This window comes from Paramisgurnus dabryanus, chromosome 9, assembly GCF_030506205.2.
Source record: "Paramisgurnus dabryanus chromosome 9, PD_genome_1.1, whole genome shotgun sequence".
Taxonomy (NCBI): Eukaryota; Metazoa; Chordata; class Actinopteri; order Cypriniformes; family Cobitidae; genus Paramisgurnus; species Paramisgurnus dabryanus.
Window position 1 is genome coordinate 14,836,798 of NC_133345.1, and position 13,574 is coordinate 14,850,371.

Below are 13,574 nucleotides of genomic sequence, written 5' to 3' on the forward strand. Positions count from 1 at the left end.
AAGAAAATTAATAATTTTGACCCCTGTAATGTATTTTAAAAATGTAAAACTTAAGAATTTGTTTGTAAGGGATGACACAATGTTAGGTAGGCAAATACCTATGCAAACATCAGACATAATATTTGTATGTGGATGATTTCGTGATTATGCGTTGGCACAAACAAATGTAAGCGTAAATATAACAAATTGATTCGTTGTTAATGATGTCAGATTGTGTCATGCTATGTAATACATTTTATCTCATGTAATGCAAGTCAATTTAGTTGCTCTCTATAATGGCGCTAAGGATTTTTTTGTACTACTGTACAGCAACTTTGGCACAGCTTGAGTTACACAAATTTTATGTCACATCAAAATCATACCGACAGCGGTTGATGTCTTTTACCCAGCGGTTGATGTCTAGTCTGGCGGACTAGGTATTGGTCTTGTCTTGGAATCGACTGCTTTTTTACTCGGTCTCAGACAAAGAGGACTTGGAATTTTATTTTTAAGACCGGTCAAGACCACAACTGATGGCACATCACAAATTTATTTGTCATTAATTTTATGCAGTTTATTCAGGTTTGGCATATAATGTTGTCATTTTTTAAGCATTGTTTAAGTTTCTCCCAATGAAATTTTTTCTAATTTTATTACTAAAAACACCTGCATTGTGTTAAGTGGATGGCAAGCCATGGAAACACAGAATAAATGGTTAAGTTGATTTCAGCTCTTTAGTGTTTGTTCACTTTTATTTGCTTATAGACAAAGATAAATTCCCACATATCTGCAATGTTATTGATTATTTTATCAACTTCTCTGATGGCATACACATACACACACACACACACACACACACACACACACACACACACACACACACACACACACACACACACACACACACACACATCAGAACTGGGCCACCTCCAGACCAGATGTGTATGCCTTAATGTTGATTTGGCCCAAGTGTGGGCCAGATCTGGTCCAGCTCTGGTCCAGCATCACACTTTATCTGACTTGCTCATAATTTAGAAACACACACGCACACTTTCTCCCATTCAAGCATCTTCAGCCCACATGCATGATTAAATATCTGGTGTTATGCTACTGATATTTTATCTCTAAAGTGTTAACATGAAAGTCTTAAGGGGATCGCACACCAGCCACGCAGCTCAGCATCGCGCCGCATTGAGTCGCTAGGACAACTCGGAGTTATTGTAAACCGGAAGTGCACATTAAATAGCGAGAGCTTCGTCAGATAGCGTCTACTTCAAAATGCAAAATATACGTTAGCAGCCAATGTTAATTGTTAATGATTTGGGACAAATATGATGTTATTTAATGTTAAACTATGTGAGTGGCGCTGTGTGGCACGACAGGGATTTGAGCAACTTCATGAGTCACAGCTGGGCGGCGCGGACAGCCAGGCACGGACAGGCGGCGCCGGTGTGCGTATACTCATAGAAAACAATGTGTTCAATTTTTTAGGTGTGCGATCCCCTTTAGGGTGCTTTCACACATACACTGTTTAGGTCGGCCCAAATGACGTGTCGTATTTTACGTCGTAATAATGTGCTTTCAAATGACCTTATGAGGTCATTATTTTTTGGAGGACAGTCTCCCCAAAACGCAATAACCGGTAGTCTTCCTTCTCTGCAGACAGCAATAAATCCGTTCAACAACTCACAGCACACCAATCCACGTATTGTAAACAATAATTGCAGTGCTTTAAATACACAGGGAATCCTAGTTTTCCCCATCTACTTTGTACTTCGTGATCAACAAACAAACAAAAATAAAATAATACTTTTGATGGCATTGATAAACCTAACTGCACTGCAAAAAATTACTTTCTTAGTATTTTTGTCCTGTTTTTAATAGAAATTAGGGCTGGGTATCGATTCAGATGTTCCAGATCGATTCGATTTCGATTCACAAGCTATCAAATCGATTCGATTCTCTATTCAATTTTTGATTCCGGTTCTCGGGTTGGCTTTTATACTCGATTCTTGATTCAACTCAATGAATATAGATTTAATACAAATACTATATTAATAAAAAAGAACAGTGAACAGAAGTTTACAAATGAAGTGGGTAATTAATTTATAGAAATTGAAAGCCAAATCATCGTCGTCTTGCTTGCAAAATCTAAAAATTCATACCTCTGACTTTTTATGTCAAGGTGGCTTCAACGTCTATGAAGCACCTGAAACCGCCATTTTAAGCACTGAACTAATGAATGACAGGCTCGACTCTCACTCATGGGTAACATCGATTCGTGCCCAAAAAAGAGGGTGACATCTAGTGAAGAAGACTAACGTTAATTAGATTAACGTTAGTCTTTTGTTCAATGTTTGTGAAAATAAATATGAAAGAAAAAAAATCGAATCTATTCTTTGAGAATCGATTTGGAATCGACCACATTTTAAAAAATTATTAATCAAAAAATCTTTTTTTTTTTGCCCAGCCTTAATAGAATTATCTAAAAATTCTTACACCAAAATGTATTTTCTTGATGAGCAAATGACCTAAGAAAATAACTAGTTTTTAGACAAAACATATAAAATTTAAGTGAATTTGTGCTAAGAACAGGCAAAAAAATCTGCAAATGGAATAAGAAATTTTTTCTTGAATTTATTTAATAGAAGAAAAATTCAGCAAAAATTTCTTATTCCATTGGCAGATGTTGTTGCTTGTTTTAAGCACAAATACGCTTAAATTCATTCAGTCATTATTTTGCAGTGTGGGGTTTCTGTGGTGGAGAAGAAGCATAAACCATCAAAATCTAATAATTTACATTACAGGGCTCCTGCGTTAGAGGCACTCGGAAGATGGAAAAATGCGGACTGTTGCTTGTTCTTACAGGATATCATCAAGCTTCTGTCATGCTAACACATTGACCCAAAGGGGATCTTATGAAAAACTTTCCATTATTTTTAAAAAAAGTTCAGCCACGACGTCCCAAGGATGATAGCAGCAATGACAGTGTTCTTAAAGCAACACTATGTAGTTTCCATGTAAAAATGACTCACAGCTCCCCCATGTGGTTGAACAGCGCAACAGTGCCTGGTATCAGACACTCTTCTGCAGGCAGGGGGAGGGGCGGGGCTGTGTGCTCTACCCTCCACCGCCACTTTCAGAGTGTGCTTGTAGCAGCTAGGAGGCTGCTCAGGTTGCAGCAACAGTACAATTTGTCCAGTTAAAAGTTGTTCTATCACTGAAATAATTTTAGAGACATTATTTAAAGGTAAAAAAACTACATAGTGTTGCTTTAATATGACAAAGTAAGTGTTTTGATTAATGCAGTTAATGTTTATTTTTTAATCAGTGTATATCACTAGTCAACTAAATTAATATAACATGGCGAAGATGAATGCACATTTATATATTGATTCAATAGATTTACAGCATTTTGAAAAAAAACATAAATAATCATAAAACATAAAAAATTATCAATCTTTATAATAAATCTTTGAAAATCAAGTTATGGATTTGAAATGTTTATGTTATTATAACCTAAAGATGCTATGTGAAAGTTTTTAAAAGAAAATAGGGGTTTTCATCTTGTCTCATTCTTGGCATAGAAAACACGTTTTGACCGAAATTACAAATATTTAACAACACTTAATATTGCACTTGTAGCTCATTTAAATTCGTTTTTTTTACACTTGACATGATATTCTTCTGATTTGACCATATTAAATGCAGTTAAAAACCACTTATGCCATTCAAGATGTGGTTATCTTCAGTAGAACAGTAAAGATGTTAAGCTGAATATTAATAATATTAAATTTAAATATGATAAATATATTAGCAAAATCTTATTAAACACATTATAGATATGCTTATGAATCAAGAACTGTTTACTAATGTCTATTAATGTAGGAACAATGCTTTATAAATGATGAATTCATTATTTACTAATGTTTAACTAATGATTAGTAGCTTGTAGTTATTATAAAGTGTTACCAAACACTTACATTGTTTACACGTAACTTGGTTGCCTTGTACGTCAGTTATATCAGAAGCATACTCTGGAGCTATGCATAAATCCTGATATTCCGCTCATGTTATGTTCGTCGCTCCATGCGCCTAGACAAATAATTTGAGAACGTTACACCAGCAGATGACCCTATTTTCAAGTTTTTTCTTGGTTACAATGATTCACAGTTTCATATTAAATAAGCACACCCTTTTACCTTAATTTATTTTCTTGTCTTTCATCTCACAATTTCATTTTCGTTTTATGTCTCCTTTTAAATTCATGCAATACTCTGGAAAAAACACTGATCCTACTATAAAACATTTTAAAAGTCACTTTAGTATGGCATGCTAAGTAAGTAAAATAAAATTCATATAAAAATATATAGTGTATGAAAGAGAGAGTTTTGAGTACACAGAAAATAAAAAATACACTCTTCTGCTAAGAATAACATTACAGCATTCTTGAGATTCCTGTTGGCAGTCCCTCCCTGAGACCTAACTAGAGCTAAGAGAGAGAATATAACACTTCACGTACAGACAGACTTCTACACATGCTTATACAAAGTTCACGGATATGATGAGGAAGGATATCTTAAAGTAACAATCCCATTTGCAAGGTCTTCTTGAGGGGTGAGTAGTTTTAAAATCAATACTGTTAACTCACTGATTCTTGAAACTTTGGCAAAAACATGTCCCACTAAGAAAAGTGCTAATTCTGTTGGAAATTAATAAGATTTTCATGAAGAAATGTTATAATCAGGGGGTCCTTTACACATATGTAAGGTTCTTTTATAGGTTTATTTTAATTTTTTATTAATTTAATTATTATATGCTGGCCCATTGCCTACAAAATCAGCTGTCCTGGGTTAAGAGATAATCATTTCAACTTGATTAAAAAAGCCAGAAGTAATAATTGAATTGAATAATATATTTACCACATGAAAGAGTACATTGTAATATATATTAAAAACTACAAACAGTGAGTTTTGAACAATATTTACTATTATTTTGTGATTGCTCAAAATGTGTCCCACATATTCGTCACCACTGTCAGATATTTATAAAAAGCAATAAAATCAGACAACTACAGGGTCAACTGCATTCCTGAGGACCCCATTTTCAAACCTTCAGCTCTACTGCATGCTTCAAGATCACTCAAGCTCCTGTATGTTTGCTATTTTCTCTTAAATTTCTTCATATTTTTGGACACTGCTACTGTGACAACCATAACATGTCAACACCGTCATCTTTTTTATGAAAAAAAATACAAACAGGGGAGGTTGCACTAGTAAATTGCTGAACAGCCAAGACCATGTCGTCCATCCCTGAAACTGTAGCAAAACGTTGCCCACCGTTTTGAACTTGAACATGCCCCAGGCACACTAAACAGGGCAGACACAGACAGGACTCGTGACAATCTGACTTGTTTTTCCAGCACATCCCACAGATGCTCAATTGGATTGAGATCTGGGAATTTGGAGGCCAAGTCAAATGACTTGGACTAGTGTTGTCACGGTACTAGAATTTCTAACTTCGGTACTATGCCTGGCAATTTTCCGGTATTTGATACCATTTTCGGTACCACAAGGGAAAATCTGCCATAGCATTAAGGCCTTAAACATTTTTTATTATTATTTTATTATAAGACAAATATAACAAGACAGAATTTTTTTCAGTTTCACATTTTTAACAATTAATTTTTTATTCTCCTCAGCTTCTGATGCTATAACAGAAATAAGTCTATCACACTTTAGAATATATATATATATATATATATATATATATATATATATATATATATATATATATATATATATATATATATATATATATATATATATATATATATAATATTTTTTTCTTCAAGCCTTTAAAATAAACTAATTTACTATCCAGTTAATGGTAATGGTCTATATTAAAATGAATAACAATGAAATGTTAATTTCAAGATTTTCTAATACATTTACTTTTTAAAATCAAAAGTTGAATCTTAAAATTATCTAACATTAACAGTTAAACAGTATAACATTAAAAAAAGAGATAAAGATAAGTACTGCAGTCTTCTTTGTCACCATCTCTGTTCGAAATCTGCAATTGCAGCTATTCGCGGAATAATCAACTTTACATGGGTTGTACATCAGCACGAAACGGCGCGGATGAACACAATGTATTGATGAGAATCTGTCAATCACCGCGTCCCTGTGGATACTCTCATCCTGGCTAACTTCATTATCTGATTGTTTATCCAATATAAAGACTAAATACTGCGTATTTGGATGATAAACTTTATATACTGTACACACGTGAGTAAGATCTTCAGTTATGTCTAGACACAGAGGAAAAGTGAAGAAGCATTCATCTTAGTTAAATACTTTATCCCAGTGGGAAACTTTACAGATCAATGGAAGATCGACTGGAGGAAGATAATATTCCTGAAGTCAGTCATTTATTTTCATTTATATTTGCTTTCATGTAATATTCTTATTCAGGCCTCCGTGTATGTATTGTTTACTGTGTGTGCGCGCACGTCGTTTGAAAGAAATAGTGAGAGCGAGAGTGTTCCCAGAACAACAACGGGCAACTCGTCTCGGAGTATCGATTCCGCGGGACACTGGACACGAGTATTGAAATAAATAGTTATACATTTTCAGTATCGATATGTGTCAAAATATTAATATTTTTGACAACAAACTTGACTCAGACTTTAGTCACAAGTTTTTGAATTTGGAACTCGACTTGACACTACAATAACTCATGACTTGAAAAAACATGCAGGAAATAGAAAATAAAGTACAGGACTTGCTTGATGTTAAAATAGTTATTAAAAGAAATATAATTTGGGACCTGATTGATGCTAAAAGCACACATAATTACAGTTTTAAAAATATCTGTTTTGACAAGAATTCACTCAGATATAATCAGTTATGTCTCAAGGAAACGTTTGATTAACTGCTGGGAGAAATATCTGATGTGCATCAGTGCCCTCCAAAGGCTAAATACAGTAACTACGCCAACATTGAAGAAAAATGCCCTTAAAGAGGCCCTTCCACATAAAACCGTTTTTACTTGTTTTTTTTATATGTGTTAGGTCTATATGTGTTTGTGTTTGTGTTGTGTCGTGAATGTGAAAATTAACTTCCACCTCCTCTGTCAGCTGTAGCCACTGAAAAGAAATAAGCGGAGAAATCAGGTCAGGTAGAAAAGCTGATCAGTGTGACGTGGAACTGATCGAGGTCATTAATATTCATGAGCTCTCCAACCTGAGACCGTGCCCACATAATACGTGTAGTTTAGTGAGTTTTCATAACAAGTTCAGCAAGGATGGCTAAACGTCAACCGTACCGTATTCGGGCCATTGTTTTTCGTCGAGCGACATCATTCCTATTAAACGAGGGAATCATAACAGTTGCTACATGTTTGGATGTTCAGAAGAACGCTGGATTTGAAGAGAGACTGCGATTAAAAAGCAATGCTCCTCCATCAATATTGGTTCCAGACAGAATGGCGCAGCTTATGAGTAAAACACTTTAGAACTATGTTTCACTATCATTGGCGACCAGGACTTCTCTTCAGAGGGATGCGATTCACGTAAATTCATGCTACACGCGCGTCGAAAGGGTTTATGTAAAAGACATGTGTGTGTGTGCGCGCGCTGCTACACGTGCATCGATAGGGTTTACGATAAAAGACGTGCGTGCGTGTGTGTGTGTGTGTGTGTGTGTGTGTGTGTGTGTGAAAAGGGTTTATGATAAAATATGTGTTTTAAGAAAGGCACTGTGTCTTAAGACACTCACTTAACATTAAACTGATTACACATGAGATTAAATTGAAAGTTAGTTTGAACGAAAAACTGTTATCCAATCATAGCAGTGGGCGTTTACTTCCAAGTCGTCAATGCGGCCCGCCCATCAAAACGGATCTTTTCTCTAACCAGCCTCAAAACCAGGGTACAAAATGGCCTATTACTTATTGCTTTTGATGTTTTTGGATGTAAAAACCATGCAAACGTCATGAGTAGACCTCAGACAACAGTAAAACAATAAAAACGACAAAGGAAGGGCACCTTTAAAGTTTTTACAGCCAGTCAGTCAAACATGTTACTGCAAATATGGCACACACGTTTCTCTGAAATGGGACAAAATTGAACCAGAAGACTTTGTCACAAGACACTACAGATCTTGCAAAGCCCATTTCAACCCTTAGCTCAATTTTGACCAACTACGTAGTAACTGCGCTTTGGCTTTGTAGGGCAGACTAGGCTTGCTGGATTGGGGGGCAGTCAGGATTTTTGGGTGGGCAGTCATTTCTCGACTAAAATAATTAATACACTAAAAGGATGGATGTTTTAATAAAAATTCTTTTTGCATTTGTATTATACAACGGTGGTATTTTATGAACTCAGCTGTAGGTAATGATTATCGTTAACTAGTTTAATTCTTATATTTTAATGAGTTGAGTATAATGTGTGAATAATAGGGCTGTCAAAAGATTAATCGTGATTAATCACATCTAAAATAAAAGTTTGTGTTTACATAACATATGTGTGTGTAATGTGTATAATTATTATGTATATATAAATACACACACATTCATGTGTATATTTAAGAAATATTTGCATTTATATACTGTATAAACATTTATATAATTTATATTATATAGAAATATAAATATTTTATATATAAATATAACCAATTTTTCTTAAATATATACATGACTGTGTGTGTTTTTATATATAAATATTAATTATACACACTACACACACATATGTTATGTAAACACAAACTTTTATTTTAGATGTGATTAATCACGATTAATCTTTTGACAACCCTAGTGAATAATATAGATTTAATTGTTTAATATTTTATTACTGGTGGCCATCTACTTTAATATATACTTATCATATCTTTTATGTGATTTTAATCTAGTAAAAGTGTAGGAATTATTTATATTTTTAGACATTTTTTTATATTTTTATTATTTTATTTTTGCTACAAAAATAAACTGTGTTAGTGGCTATAGATAACCACAGTTATCTTTGACTTTGGGTCACTATAATACAGTAAATCAGTTAATAAAGATAAACAGTTAATAGTGACAATATTAACTGTTTATCTTTTTTAACTGATTTACTGTATTTCCATCACTCCTTAGTAAAAAAAAAAATGTTATACACATAGTAAGTATAGTAATCAATTCACATTACAAGCTAATATTTACCTAAAATAGCTGAAAACCTATGCAAACAGATTGACAGCCCGCTTGGTTTGGAACTGTAGAACGTTACATGAATCACGTGACTGCGCGGCGGCGAGATCAAAGCATGTCGTAACTCTCTCTTTATACGACTCTGGATACAAGCAGGTATAGGGCTGGGTGATAGAGCTAAAATGTTTATCATTGATATAACATGTTATATCATTCGATGGCGATAATTATTTAAAAAAATCACAATTAGAAAAAAGTTTTAATTTAACCAATGTATGTTTTATTTACACACTTCATTAGGAAAAACAATAAAAATTTTAGTATAGCAGTACAAAATATTGTATATCTTAGATAAATTGGTGTTGAATAAACTCTATAAATGCTCTCTCTTGAGCATTTCCGTCACCATAATGTTTGATTCCTGTTCTTTGTTTCTTGTTGTTTAGTCTAAACTTTGTTTGCAATGGTGGATTGGCTACTTTTCTTCACCTAAATATTTTAATGCACTGTAAATGTCGCCAAATCAGTACGGCCTGGTAGAGTAATAATTTGAAAAGAAATTTATTTGCATTGCGTATATGTGCACTGTTACCGGTGCCCTAATCGACTGTGTGTTTAGTAGGAGGCAGCAATGACAGCAGCGAGTTATAAGTGGGTCCAAAGAAAAAACACAGTATTGTAATCATTATTTTTATTTCTCTATATGCGCATAACTGTGATCCAGCCCACATTGTCCAGCGGCCTATTGGCAAAACTCCCAGTGCTCCAGATGGCCAGTTTGCCCCTGTGTCTGCATAACCTCTGATCGGCTATGCACAGTCCGTCCCACATTTAAAAAGGGTCCCGTCCTCTAGCATATGAATTGCCGATCCACCCATGCGCACAATATAAATCACCTAATCCTTAAATCACCTCACCTAAGATAGCGTTGGTTAAACTACAGTGTGAAATGCTGTTATTATGCTAAAATATGTTACTATCTTGAAAAAAAAAATGCATTAATTAATGTTAAAGGGGTCATATTATAAAAAAAATTAAGATATGAAAGAAATCTTTGGGATCCCCAGAGTGTGTATGTGAAGTTTTAGCTCATAATACTTCACAGCTAATTTATTATAGCATGTTAAAATTGCTAATTTGTAGGCCTGAGCAAAAGTGTGCCGTTTTTGGGTGTGTCATTTAAAATGCAAATGAGCTGATGAAATGCAAACACTGATCACAATGATGGTGGTTTGTTGTAATTGAAACTCAATTGTGCTTTCAAGTATTTCTTCTTTCTTTCTCTTTCTCTCTGCACTATGGCAGTGCTGTGGTTGGATAGTGCAGATAAAGGGGGCAGTATTATTGTAATTCGCCTTGCTACCTACCTCACAAAACAGGCAAAATCTGAATGACCTAATTTTTCACACGCTTGCAGAAAATGGCTTACCCAAACAAAATACTGGGTTGATCTTTATCACATTTTCTAAGTTGCTAGAAGCACTAGGGACCCAATTATAGCAGTTAAACATGGAAAAAGTATGATTTTGACGCTATGACCCCTTTAACAAAATATTGTAAAGTTTTACCAAATCAATAAATGAAACAAATCCATAAAAACACAGTGATGAAATGAAAATGTGGACATGAGGTCATCTGCTTCTTATGTATTATTGTAATTGACAAAGACCATATGAGCTTTAATCAAACTTTTGTTTACATCTCTATTTTTACACATCTTCTGCATTATTTTATTTTTGCATGAATTTGGTTACTTGTGTGCTTGTTCGTTGAATAATTGGTGAACAATGTGTGCTCATTACACTTACAAAAAAGATACCATATAATTTTATTTCTATAGTTTTTTAGCGGTTTGATTGGTTTGGTTTAGATTAAACTACAGCTGAGTGACATCTAAAGCATGAACCAATAGGGAATCAACTGATCTGAGAGAGAGAGAGAGAGAGAGAGAGATAGGGGAGAGAGAGAGGGGTAGAGAGACAGAGAGAGAGAGAGAGGGAGAGAGAGAGAGAGAAAGAGAGAGAGAGAGAGAGAGAGAGAGAGAGAGAGAGAGAGAGAGAGGGGGGGGAATAGAATAGAATAGAATAGAATAGAATAGAATAGAATCCTTTAATGTATTTATAGTATCTTGTAAATGCTGCTCCTCTTATTGAAAAGACCTTCAGAGTGAATGCATTCAAAAGATCCTTAAATATGAATGAATCACAATATCACAACATGGCCCCGCACCACCGACATTTACTTGAATTGAGATAATGTCAAACGCATGCTGCCTGGGCTCATGAACACAAACAGATAAAAGGGAAAAGAGAAAGAAAGAGAGATGAAGGGGAAATGTCGCAGAGATGTTCTGCATCGCATAGCTGTAATAAATAGCGTGTTGGATTTGTGTGTACGGAGAAGAGGAGGTGAAAGATGAGGAAAGCAGTATGTTAAAGGAAGATGGCGAGCAGGGAAGATGATTGGATGATCCACGAGGGGGTGTGGTCAGAGTCTTAAGCATCTGTGTGATGAAGAGGCGAGAGGCTGTGTGTGTGTGTGTGTGTGTGTGTTAGTGTGGGGGTGTAAGAAGGCAAAAAATAATGGCAGCGTGAGAGGACAGCAGCAGCCAGTGTGGATCCCTTCTGCAACCGCTCTCGCTTTTCTTTTGCTTTATACATGGAAAGAGACAATGATGAACACAGCAGAAGAGGATTAATAGCGATGCATGATGCCAGACCTCTGAATCCTACAGCAGACCTTCACGAAGAGAAAAGCACAGAAACACAGAGAGAGAGCAAGAAGGGATAGAGGAAGGTAAACCGTAAGGATCAAGGACTAGAGAAAGGTTCGCGTGACGGGCAGGATATATGCAATGATGCATTCTTTGCACGAGCTGGCCAGAAGCGTCTGGATATATCAAAGAACGCAAGGCTCTGTGTATTAAACAGCTTGGCGTGTCAGTTTATCTTTTAATTTCTATTCATTTCTTTCCATTGGTGAGAAGGAAATATAAAAATTGGTCAAGCTACTGCAGTGTTTGAGACGACTTCATAAAATCATCTGCCTGCAACTATTCAGGTGTGCCGAGGCAAAAACAGCAGTGCAGGCTGCAGGCACATACTGTATGCTTGTGCTTGTGTGATTAAGGAGGTGATCTGCTGAGACATTTCTTCTGATGAACAGGTGCCACTCATTAAAGGGTCTAGTAAGATTAAATGTCTTCACGTTAGATTTCTGATGCCAGAAAAACAAACAAACAATGTTTTAGGAACAACAGTTTTGTGCTTTCGACCTGCTGCTTTACCACATTTCTCTGCCGTGTGTCAAGTCTCGTCAAAGTGGGGATCATTTGGCCCCTGGGGGTCCGGGTTCAGACCCCGGCCCCTGACCCCAAAATGCGTCGCTCAAGTACAGACGAAACTCCGTATCGCCGCAGTCCCTCACTAGACAGCAAGGCAGACTCGCCTCCTCTACATTACACCGGAGAATACGAATTCCACAGCTCGCCGTTTGTCTTTGGTCTTCGTACAACGCCGGGATCAAAAAAAGCTAAAGCCAGCTATACCACAGCCCAGGGTAGAAAATATGTGGTCTTTTACCTGGACCTGTCCTTCATCTTCCTCCTAGAGCTGCGACGCTGCAGGATGGCTGAAGGATGCCTAAGGGCCCTGAGGTACGGGATGGTTTTCTTCAACCTGCTCTTTTGGGTGAGTCCACATCCCACACGTTTAACATTTTTGACTGTGAATATAAAACATTAAGCTATTTTCTTCAAGTCACTAAATTTGAAGTTCAAAATTTTTGCCCTTATGTCTTCTTATCATTTTACAAACCCGTGTAACACAGATAAAGTCCCACCATTCTATACTTATCATCTGACAGTAATCACAACTCCACAGAAGCACTGTAATTATCCTAACGTCTCGTGAGGAACAGACCATAAACCTTTAATCATCCATAGCTTTCAAATTTTAATCTCCATTTTGCCTATATAAATTCCCACGTCACGTTTGGTTTGTTTGTCATTATTTTTAAATCTGAGTTTAATTAAAGAGGGTTTTAGTGGACCATGTGGCCACTATGAGCTGTTACGTGTCAAACTTTCTACTTTGGTGTTCCACAGAAGAAAGAAAAGACATACAAGGATGTACGAGCATAGGATATTTGAATTAATTTTAGATTTTTTTTGTGAATTATGTTATATTATGTGTGAGTGTGTGTACAGATCTATATAAATTGAATAGTTATAGTGGTGTATATGAGTCTCCAGCTCATTCATAGATAAAAATATAGCTTTTTAATTTTTTGGTAGAACAAACCCTGTTTAATACATAACTGGAATTTTGCCTGAGCAGCCCATCGTTGATTATTGCTATGATTTGAAGTTAAAAATTCAAGGATTGGAAATCATTTTTTGTTTG

At 35.6% G+C, this 13,574-nt stretch overlaps 1 protein-coding gene across 2 annotated transcripts in view; it reads left to right on the top strand.

The window, feature by feature from the left end:
• Nucleotides 1–4,460: 4,460 nt before the first annotated feature.
• The window catches only part of tspan4a (tetraspanin 4a), a 63,737-nt gene continuing 54,623 nt past the window's right edge, over nt 4,461–13,574 (top strand). Inside the window, exons 1-2 of one of the 2 annotated variants that reach the window (XM_065270014.2) lie at nt 4,461–4,596; nt 12,781–12,860. In XM_065270014.2, coding sequence (XP_065126086.1) covers nt 12,798–12,860 — 63 coding nt within the window. In that variant the 5' untranslated portion in view covers nt 4,461–4,596; nt 12,781–12,797. Of the gene's footprint in view, nt 4,597–11,684; nt 12,861–13,574 lie in introns of those variants that run through there. The other variant, XM_065270012.2, reaches the window with a different exon arrangement.